General features: G+C 37.2%; 1 protein-coding gene across 3 annotated transcripts in view; it reads left to right on the top strand.

Moving 5' to 3' along the window:
• HTT (huntingtin) overlaps positions 1 to 11588 on the top strand; it is an 83549-nt gene extending 71961 nt beyond the window's left edge. For all 3 annotated transcript variants that reach the window (XM_068679761.1, XM_068679762.1, XM_068679763.1), the window contains 8 exons: positions 102 to 257; positions 1694 to 1884; positions 2669 to 2783; positions 3009 to 3222; positions 3362 to 3467; positions 4760 to 4922; positions 5595 to 5755; positions 6550 to 11588. In XM_068679761.1, the coding sequence (XP_068535862.1) occupies positions 102 to 257; positions 1694 to 1884; positions 2669 to 2783; positions 3009 to 3222; positions 3362 to 3467; positions 4760 to 4922; positions 5595 to 5755; positions 6550 to 6763 (1320 nt within the window). In that variant the 3' untranslated portion in view covers positions 6764 to 11588. The remainder of the gene's footprint in view (positions 1 to 101; positions 258 to 1693; positions 1885 to 2668; positions 2784 to 3008; positions 3223 to 3361; positions 3468 to 4759; positions 4923 to 5594; positions 5756 to 6549) is intronic.

Below are 11588 nucleotides of genomic sequence, written 5' to 3' on the forward strand. Positions count from 1 at the left end.
TGAATAGGTCAGTTGAAGAATATTTGCTGACAACTGTAAGAGAGTCAATTTTTGCGAGCTGCTAATAGGCTTTTTTGTATTTGATTTTAATTTGTGTATAGCTTCTGGCAGTATCAGACTTATTTACAGAAAGGAATCAGTTTGAGATGATGTACACTACATTGACAGAATTGCGAAAGGTGCATCCATCAGAAGATGAGATTCTTATACAGTATTTGATACCAGCCACTTGTAAAGCTGCTGCTGTTCTAGGAATGGTAAGAAATTTTCGTGGAAATTTATTGCAAAATTACGAGCCTCTAGGGATTAGAGGATGCCTGTAGAACATCCTAAGTTACTAGTCCTTCATTTCTGCTGCAGAATCTGTCAGTTCTGTTGTCTTTTTTTCCCTTGTAAGAGACTGGGACAGTGCACAAAATGAATACTTAACTTGATAGTCATGAATCCCTTTTCTTTCTCTTGCTCTTGTTTTACCTCCGTTGTGGTCACCCCAAATTTAGGGAAAGGAAATTAATGCAAGTTTGCATGAATTTAACTATGTAGATAAGGGAGGTTTAGAATCTTCATTTCAGAGTGGAAATATTTATGAAATAAAGCTAACATTTCTATAACTGTTGAGACTAACATAAACTGTATGGATAACAGTGTTAAGAAAGGTTTTGAGACTTAGCTACTTGCAGTTGCTTTTGCAGCAGTACCAGTAAAAGGGAAGTCTTTGCAAGAGATGCCAAACTTAGCAGAACAGCTCCAGAGATCAGCTTGTTCTGACTAAGCTGTAATTACCCACTCAGTGAGCTAGTAGCACTTGCTCAAAAGCAAACAGATGAATATTTTGCTTAGTGGGAGAAAAATGAAAGGGGGGCTGAGTCCACCAAGAGTTGCTTGTTGTCCTGTGGTCAGTCATGTTGAAAATTTTCTTAAAGAGAGCAACTCTAGGGAAAAAGAGCAGGTGGAGCACATGCTGTAAAACTGACCTGTGTCTTAAATAATTCATGAGTGCAAGAATAAGGTAAAGCAATTTCTCTTCAATAGTTAGAATAAACTTTAAGAAAAATAAGATTTTGCTTTTCAAATCTAACACATTTTAGGATCGTTTTTGCATGTTCTTGTAGGTTTATTGAACTTTGTTAATGGGGGGTAAAGTATCTGATGCCAGCTTAATGTTTGAAGGTTAAACGCAGGAGTGATGGATAGAAGGATGTACAGATCTGGTTCTGGAGAACAAATAAATGGAGCACTGTACTGATAGTTGAGTGGATGGGAGACTGTTCCTTTGTACACAGGCTATAGACATCTACCAGCCAGTTCAATACAGAAGTGTCCTTTGTTGTGTAGTTGGAAAGACAGAAAATCCCAACTATCCAAGTCCTATATGTAAATGATCCCTAATATCACATATAGTTTACAATGTGTATCTTGGCTTTGGTTTTAAATTATGGGATGGCTTGTTTTAGCTGTTAAAAGTTAACTTGATCACCTTGTGGTATCAGTTTACTAGTGAATCTGCAAGTTACCTCTTATCAGATATATTAATCTTGCGTGATAGATTCAAGGTACTGTTATAAGCTAGCCTCTGTTTTATGCCAATCTTGCATAAATTATTAGCAATCTGATTTTTTAGCAATTTTCCCCAAGTATTTCCAAGTAACAGGACTACCAGTATTGACTTTAATAATTATTTTGTGTGTATTAGGATAAAGCTGTAGCTGAACCAGTAAGTCGACTGCTGGAATCCACTCTAAGAAGTACCCACATGCCAAGTCGAATTGGAGCTCTGCATGGAATTCTTTATATCCTTGAGTGTGACTTGCTTGATGAGACAGCGAAGCAGCTCATTCCAATTATCAGCGATTATTTGCTCTCCAATTTGAGAGGAGTAGCACAGTAAGATTTTTTTTTTCTCTTTCCACCATCTCCTTCATTTAAAACAACAAAACCTCCCCTGTTTTACATTCAGTGAAAGAATACATGTGTAGAAATAAACTGGCTTATTTTAGCCTGGCTCTTAAAAACTAAGAAAAAAAGAAAACTTTATTAAGATTTTTAGGGTTGCCTTGTTGGAACTTGAAAAACTAGCTTCTCTTGCAGTGTTACTGTTTCTACTTCTGACTGGAACTGTTGCATGCTTGTGTGAACAAAAAGACTTACTATTGTCAGTACATTTTAAAGCAGGTTGTTGCATAAAACAGCTTAAGTTTTGTCAGTTTCATTGAAACCTTGGAAATGAATTGGAGCCAATTTTATGTTTGATTTACAAAAGTAAAAAGGTATTTGAGGGTAGATAAATAATTTTTTTCTTCTTTGGTAAACTGTGTTCCCTAAACCTTACCTTATTCTTCTTTTAAAAGGCATACTCTTTGAATGAGACTTGCAGGATCAGTAATGAACGATATTTTTCTTCTAGACAAGTCAAGCAATGTTGGCTTGTAACTATACAGTTGAAAAAAATTAAGGGAATGTTAGGCCAGCTTTCCATGAAAACCAGTGCTCCCGTATAGCATGTGGCAGTTCTGTGCAAATCACTTGGTGATACTTTGTGTAATTTAAAAATTGCATAAATTTCACGTGGAAAAAATACCTGGTGTTTCTAAGGCTTGTTTGTATTGTCTCTGTTCATGACATAGGCAACTTTGATGTAAGTGATAACTTTGTTTTTGCTTATTTACAGTTGTGTGAATGTCCATAACCAACAGCACATCTTAGTAATGTGTGCAGCTGCGTTCTATTTGATAGAGAATTATCCACTTGATGTAGGTCCTGAATTCTCTGCAGGAATTATACAGGTATGTGGTAATGCCCCCCGTCAAAGGTGATTGTGTAACCCAGGATATTTATAACAGAGATATTTAACACTTTATTTTTTGTAATAAAGGTTTTTGTTTTACCAGGCTTTCTTAATACTGGTCTTAGATGCAGTTCCTCACATGCTAGCTATAACGTTATGCTGCTAGAAGATAACCTAAATGCACCTCAGAAACAACTAGCTGGCTTTTTTTTTATTATTTCAGATGTGTGGAGTCATGGTGTCTGGAAGTGACGAATCAACGCCATCCATTATTTATCATTGTGTCCTGAGAGGATTGGAACGACTCCTCCTTTCAGAGCAACTTTCTAGGCTGGATAGTGAATCTCTTGTTAAACTGAGTGTTGACAGAGTGAATGTGCAGAGCCCCCACAGAGCGATGGCAGCACTTGGGTTGATGCTGACTTGCATGTACACAGGTATTTACTTATTTTTATACCTTTGTGCTGAGAGCTGTTAGCTTACTAAGAGTGCTATTTCTTCAATTGTTTTTGCTACTAAGGATAAAAAAGGTCTTATTTTGGCATTCACATTTTGTAACAAATTATCTTGTTTTAGGAAAGGAAAAAATCAGCCCCAGTCGTTCCACAGATGCAAATCCTGCAGCCCCTGACAGTGAGTCTGTGATTGTGGCTATGGAACGCGTGTCTGTCCTTTTTGATAGGTGAGAGGATAAAACATGATAAAATGTGTCATGGGGGAAATGATTGTTTGGCACTGTCTTGTCACTTCTCTGTTTGACAGATCTAATACTTAATGGTATTTTTCTGCTTACCATAGCTTAAAATTGATGCTTCTAGTATACGCAGTAACACTGATGGAATTGCTGAATGCAGCACAAATGTACAGGAATGTAAATGGAAAACAGACCTGTTCTTAACTGATACTCTGTTGCACAAACCATAATACTTTATAAACGTATTTCCAGCTCCCTTCAGGTCAAACTCTTGAGTGCTTTTCAGGATGTCTTCTGCATAATCAAGGATATAAATCCAATTTACAGGAACTAATCTTTGAAATCAGCCTTAAGAGTTTAAAACATCTTTTCCCCTTCCCCCCGAGTGTTGCTCTTTTCAAGGCTGTTAAGTAATTACAGTGGAAGGGTACAGTAAAATTTCTGTATTCGCATGGAACTCATTTAATGGAAGTATTTCAAACCCCCTGTTCTGATCTGACAATCTCAAGCTGTGTTAAGTGAGCATAACATGTTAGATTTTGCATAGTAGTTTGTAGGACAATGATTTATATTTTTTTAAGTGTTCAGTGTTTTTTCCATAAAACTGGATGAGGGTTTCAGTTCTGCTCTCAGTGAGAACAGAGCTAGAACTGTGCCTGAGTACTTGTGAAAATATCACTCCTAAGAGTTAGCAAAACAAACAATGAATATAGAAGCAGAAAATATGATTGTTCCCTACAACAGTTATTAACTTGATCTTGACACATCAACAGATGCAGCCATTATTAGGAAGATTTCTCAATCAGTGTTCATTAAATAAAATTGTCCTTAAAGTGGAATAGCTTTCCTCCTCTGTATGGTGCAGCTTGCTTTTCCTCTGTGATATATTGGTCATTCTGGTGTTGAATGAAAGAGATGCAAAGATGTTATGAATGGAAAGCAAGGTTCTGCTTATGAATAGTCTTTTCTCTATTAACTAGCATTAGTGATTTCCCTGTCATTTTTGTTCTTGTTTAGCCTTTTCAATTTTTCTGTTGTGAAATCGTGTCTCTAAAGCAATTAGAGAGGTTCAAAAGTATGTGCTATTTGAGAGGGGGAAAAACAAAAACGGGAGTCTGGTTGAGGGAATGACTTCTAATTATTTCTAATGGCTTTGGTAGACTAGTTTTGCTATATTGTTAGTGTAAGATTAGGTGATGTCTTGGATTATTGCAATTAAATTGAAAAATAACAAGATATTTACTGGAATTAAATCATAAAATCTTGTTTATTGTTTTTAGGATCAGGAAGGGATTTCCTTTTGAAGCTAGAGTAGTGGCCCGGATCCTTCCACAGTTCCTGGATGACTTTTTCCCCCCGCAAGACGTAATGAATAAAGTTATTGGAGAATTTTTATCCAATCAGCAGCCTTATCCGCAATTTATGGCAACAGTAGTTTATAAGGTAATGTTTTGTTTTGTTTTATTTTTTTCCCTTAAATGTTTCAGAGGACTTCTAAATAAATGACAGGCCTTCAGTAGTGGAATATAAGGGGCAACTATAATTTTTGTTAGATCTAGTAAACTGTTCAACAGTGACTGAGGTGTGCTACTGTGAGCTTTGAGTTCTGGGGGAAATGGAGGGCTAGAATCACCTTCATAAGGAAAAATAAAGAGAAAGTTAATAGTAGGGATTCTGCTGCTCAGGTTCTTCAAATCTCAGAGAGCCATCCTAGGTCATCTGGGCTTACAAACTCAGCCAAGCTTCTGTAGACTTGGGCTTCTGCGTATCCTGCTCTGCAGCACCTACTTACTGGACTCATGCATCACTTAAGAGTGCATGTGTGCACCACATTCTGTCTATTAAAAATAGAGACACAAAGCAAGTCTTGTGTTTAGGTATGCTCACTTCAGTTTGGCACAGATGTCATGAGTCCAGTTGGATCCTGGCTGACTCTTTGCAGAATCGCTTTGTCTATGCATTGCATTCATTAATTCTTAATATTCAGAATTGTGTCCAGTCACCCAGGTTGTGAATGTCAGAGCTTTCTAGCTGAGGAAAACCTTTTCAAGAGAAAACAAACTCTTTCTTGTCTTTCTGCCATGTCTTTATTCCTGTGTGAAATATTCTCTGCAGGTGTTCCAGACACTACATACCACTGGACAGTCCTCAATGGTCCGTGACTGGGTGATGCTGTCTCTCTCTAATTTCACACAAAGAACACCAGTGGCAATGGCCATGTGGAGTCTTTCCTGTTTTTTTGTCAGTGCTTCCACCAGTCAATGGATTTCAGCGATGTATCCTAAACAGACCAAATGTGTGCCACATAGCAGTAAATGTGATTTTGTAAAGTGCGTCAGTAGCCTTGGAGGGTAGTAAAAACACACATTTAATACACCAAAACAAACAGGCTTATTGTATCTAGTTGTGATATTTATCACTTTGTGCTTTTGGTGCCTGAGGTTTCAGGAAAAAAAAAAAAAGAACTTCTGATTAGGTGGTAAGAATGCAGTTACCTAAAACTACTGTGTGAAGTTCTGTTCCTTGTGACTATGCAAAGTGATTGGGAGGTTCCATACTTCGAGAGACTTTGAAAAAGCTTCACTGGATATCTTTGGATATCTTCAAAAGCTTTGTCCTGTATCCCTTCTACAAAATAAAATATTAATTTAATATAATATATTTATATATATATTTTTATATATATATATAATACATATATATAGAGAGAGAGAGAGAAGTAAGGACCAGGCAAAAGGGTAGCCATATGTCGTCATTTTAAATTTCCTAATGACTCCTCATCTCAGCAGTGCTCTTTGGTTACAGGCAGTCCGTACTGTAGTTCTGACTGCATTTTTCCTTCCATTGGATAAAGAAGGAAGAGTTCTGCTAGGTTAAAAGGAGTTTGAGAATACGAAATTGTGTGAAGATAAACCGCTGCTACAGAAATTCTATTTCTTCATTGAGTGCTACATGACAATATTTCATACAACGTGGTTGGTGAACTCAGACGCAATTTTGTTGGAGAACGGTGTTTAAGCTAGTACATCATGACCAATTTCTGTCATTATGACCTTAACATATATCTCAGTCTTCCACATATTATCAGCAGAATGGGAAAACTGGAGCAAGTGGATGTTAACATCTTCTGTCTGGTGGCCATAGACTTCTACCGGCATCAGATAGATGAAGAATTAGACCGGAGGGCCTTTCAGTCAGTGTTTGAGGTGGTAGCATCACCAGGAACGCCATATCATCGCCTACTAACTTGTTTGCAAAATGTCCACAAGGTCACAGCATGTTGAACGTCCTGATGCATATTGGAATTGCATGACTAGTGTTGGAATCTGATACGAATTGTGGGGAATGCAAGACGGAGAAATGTCTGGGGTTGCATTTGTGATAAACATGGCCAGTTTTTACTTCCAGAATGCATGGAGAAGTGCTCTGCAGCACTGGAAATCACCTGAAAAGCGTAGTGTACTTTCTGTTGTTGTTGTCAACACCAAGCACCTGTGGGTGGGAAGATTTAAGGGATGTTTGGGACTAACCTGAGACAGATTTACTAACTGTAAAATATGAGCAAGTACTATGTGCAAAGTAACTGATAGTACTCTTCTTCCTAATGTTCAGCTGAAGTCACTGTGTTGCAGCTGGTAAGAAACTGACAGAACCACTCTATTATTGCAAGCTGCAGTCATTAGAAAAATTCATAGTTTTACGTACTTGTATATACTGTTGTGTAGTACAGACTAGAAATTGTTTCCCAATGTCTCTCCCAAACAAGGAAAAGAGAAAATGGCTTTCATGCGTTACACTTCCAGCATGTAATTCCTCTCTGGACTTTCTTATACCCTGTGGTGTATGTGTTGGTGGTATCGGAGATGTAGTGCACATACGTAACCACACTTTTTTTCTTTTTTCTTCTCAGGATTTAAAATTTGAGTACGGTATATCAGTAAAAGAAATTTTAACTTAAATATTTCTATTTCTATATCATGTACAGTATGTAAAATTGTAAGATGTGTGATGCATGAGCTGTGCTGTAATTTGAGATGAACAGAAGCCACGCTACTGAATGTTTTGACATCTGTATTGTCCTCATTTTTATTCTCGTGCTCAAATTTGTGTTCCTTTTGAAAATCCATCTTAATGTACAGATTACATCTTGTTTTGCATCTCATTTTTTTTCTTAAAGTGCTTTAAAACTGGAATATGTTGATTTAATTTCTCTTGAGAGACTGTATTAAGGAGGTGTTCTTGTGGTCCACTTGTAGCTTCTTTTCAATTCCTTTATTTTTAGATGTAATGGTGAAAGAGAGGACTAGTTATTTTGGATGAGCCTTTTGTATACTTAAGAAACTGCTCTTATCTGCTGCACAGCGTTTTAAGAGAGAACAGTGCAAGCTCCCCAGTACTTAATAACCATTTGACATTTCCTAAATGAGACCATGGAGTCATCTCGATTCAAACCACTCTTACTTTAAACAAATCTATGCTAGCAGTTGAGAATCGGTAGGCTGCTGTGGTCTACTTTGGGACTGGCTAAGGTGTTAGATTACACAACCTCTTTTATTACCTGTTGTATACGTAATGCTTTAGACACATAGTACAAATATCCATGAATTTTAGAACACTCCACAGGGCCAGATTTACCTTTTGCTTACCACACAGGGAACCCTATTGATTCGTAAGCATTACACAGGGAAAATCTAGCATAGCCTTTGTCTTTAGTTGTATTTCCTTTAATTCTTGACTTAGAGAAAAATTGATAGCTGGGTTCTCAGTCATGTCCTATATTTAACCTCTCTTCATTTTATTATCACACCTTTTGGTGACACTTGGAAAAACAAGATAGTGTTGTCAGGAGGAGCATGTACTTGTATGTATTTCTGTATATAATGTATATGTTGAAATTATACACATGACAACATTTAATGTATACAGATGTGTATATTTGTATTTATTAAACCCATGTATTTAAACTAATTCCAATTTAGACCAAAAATTGTTGCTTCTGCCCATTAATTGATTTAAAAGGAATTGTCCACTGGTGTCACTTCCTCTTAGGTAGACAAAAATTGATAACATGGGCAGTAGAAACAACTGTAGACATTGCTGTATTTAGCTCTCTACAAATCTTACTATCTGGAGCAATTATTTCTGCCCTTAGTTGGGTTACTCTTTTTTCTTGGGCCACAGCACTGTGGTGATTTTTAAAAGAAACTGAACACGAGTTCAGAAAAAGGTTTAATAAATAGATACTGTTTGAAAGTTTTGAGTTACATTTGAAATTGTCATAATTCTGATAGGAGACTGATTCGAGGCAGTGAGATATAATGCCCTGTGCTTTCATTAAGGGTAGTATAGATCACTCTTCCCTTTTGTAACCACCAATAATCGTTTTGTACTGTAAACCCCCCCACCAGTCAGTTTTTGTATGATATATAGTTTAAGTGAAGATATTTTTGTAAGCTATTTTCCAAAATTTAAAATAGATTTTAATATATTTTTTAAGCATCAGGTTAGTCATATCCTCACCAACAGTATACGTTGTGTTACAAACTGTTAAATTCTTCATAATTTTAAGCTCCTCATGATTAACACAGACTAGTTGGTTACTTTACCTTGGCATAACGGGAGCTAGTCCCTGTATGAAACGTTCCAAACCAACCCATTTGGGACTTGCCATAAAATCTTTCCAACCACTGAAAGGAGTACGTTGAGCATCTGATGTGACAAAGCCCCTTTTCCTCAAATGGCCTTTAAGCAAATACTTGCGTTACCCAGTTCTAGGTGAGCTTTAGAGCCGATGCAGTCAGTTCTAACCTCGCAAGGATTCCCTGCTAGTAATAACTCCCTTTGTTTTAACCTCTCTTGGAGATTTGTCCTAGTATACCTCCTGAACCGTGTTTCCAAAGTGTCTAAAGAACAGCACCTCCTCTTAGAAATTCCCAGTGACCTGTAGGGAATGTAACTTAAGGGTCTTCCTAGTGTGGAAACACGCACCTGTAGTGCTTCAAATCTAGCATTTCACCTGCAGCATGTTTTTCTGTCTACTTCTAGTTGCTTTCCTCACTCTCCCTTTTCTGGGAGTGAAATCCTACTTAAAATTACTCTTGCCTGTTTCTAGTGACAAGAGCCAATAGATCTGTGGTGGGGACTGCAGCAGCAGAACGAAACAGCAGAACAAGGGCCACTAAGAAATACTGGTGTTGGGTTTAAAGAGGGAAAACAAAACAAACAAACAAAAATACAACTACAAGCACTTGTCCCTTGAGATTGATTTAAGACGAAGCTTTATTTCACAGACTGCTTTTAACTTGCTGTAGACAGCAAGCTACTTCTGAAAATTGGGCTGGTCAGTTTTTCATTTGTTTGGCCTTAAGACTTGCGTTTGCTGTGCTGGCTAACCAAAGCAAAGAAATCCTTCAGTGTGCTCTGTACTGAAACCAATTTATTTACACCCATACAAGATTAGGCATACAGTGTAAATGGGAGCATACTTTAGAAAAAGACTCAGTGAAAAGACAGATGAATGTTTAAGATGTCATTAACAGTTGAGATTTTAAAGAATCTACTCAATCCACCACGTGTCCCTCCTTTAAGAGCTTTGTATACTAGCCCACTTTCTACAAGCTTTTGGGCCAGCTACTCCCTATTCCATTAAAGTTGGGTTTTATTCAGCATGCCCCATCCCTTGCACTGACTGCAAGAGGAGCTGGAAATTACAAAACATTATAAATCAGTTCTTACTGGGGGGATTTGAAGTAGTCTCTTTACTACTTATGCTCTTTGCCAGTTGAAACTGAATGTGAGTTTATTTAAATCTCTTGATTATACACTCAGATGTCATTTCTTCCCTAAAGCATTTAGTAAATGATTGTGTTTTACTTTTGCTTTGGTAGGAATGGCTTCTCGGTACCAAGAAGTTGCTTGTTGCCTAAAAGACATCAGCTATCCTTAAACATGAGCAGGTATTGATCAAACGAAGTGGGGAATGAGTGTAACCTTTTGGGTTGAAAGTAATTGTTGATACTGAGTAGTTTTGCCTTAAGAGCATTCTGTCTTGCCATTCCCCTTTTTAAATGGCTGTTAACTTTATTTACCAGATAAGGAGGTTGTGTCAGAAACACTGCAAAGACAGTTCTCCAAGAGCAGCAGACCTCTTTTTTTTTTGTCTTACAGTTTTGTGGAGCTGTCAGAGCTAAGCATTTATGCTTCCTAAAATAAAAGAAAATTTTAGGGTATAATGAGCAATAAATATAGCAATAAGCAGTCTAATTAAATTTGGTCATTCAGCATCTTACCCAGTGGTTGAAAGGGATGGGGTGGGAGTAAAAAGGGGACTGGTTCAAGTACGTCCATTGCATAAAGCAGACTTTTTCATGTACAATCCCAACTAAATTTTGCACTAATGATAGAAATCAACTATGTGACAATGGTAGGTGCTTTGCTCTTTTATTTTTAAAACAACTTTGGTTGAAAGGATGCAATTGGTGAAAGTTATAAAGGAGCAAAGTACTTTTGTAGTTTTCAGATAGCTTCCTTCTTTTAAAGTCAAAAAAAAAAAAAAAAAAAAAAAAAACCTGCTGTAAGAACTAGAGTAAGCAATGTAGCAAAATTATGGGGAAGTTCAATATGCTAATCTTACCTAACGCTGAGATTTCAGGTGAACTCTTTGTGCATGCTACCTTGAAGTATCCATTGAAAATCTTGAGAATCCCACAGCCATACCCAGGAGAGCTTCTACAGTATGTCAAGTTTAGCTGTGTTCACGTTAACTGGGTATAAATGCTGCAGAGCATTCGTGACGCATGCGCTGCTTTTTGTCATGTGCATTTTGTGTGAGCTTATCATTCACATCAGTCTGTGTGTGCATACCATCGAGTCGGATCAACCTGACGAAGGACAAGGTAAAGGCATGTGATGCACAGCACCCGGTGGTGTTGTCTTATTTAGCTTGAGGGCAATGAGAAGCAAATGCTTGGAGCCCCGACCCAAAAAGCAATTGTACTCAAAGTAAAAAGAAAGCATATAATTTTAGATGTATGTTTAAGTTTTAAAAAAATGCTGAAAATACTGCAATTTGAAACTAAAAGAGAAAATAAAATATAACTATTGCTGTAA

The sequence above is a fragment of the Anas acuta genome, chromosome 4 (genome assembly GCF_963932015.1).
Source record: "Anas acuta chromosome 4, bAnaAcu1.1, whole genome shotgun sequence".
Classification (NCBI taxonomy): Eukaryota; Metazoa; Chordata; class Aves; order Anseriformes; family Anatidae; genus Anas; species Anas acuta.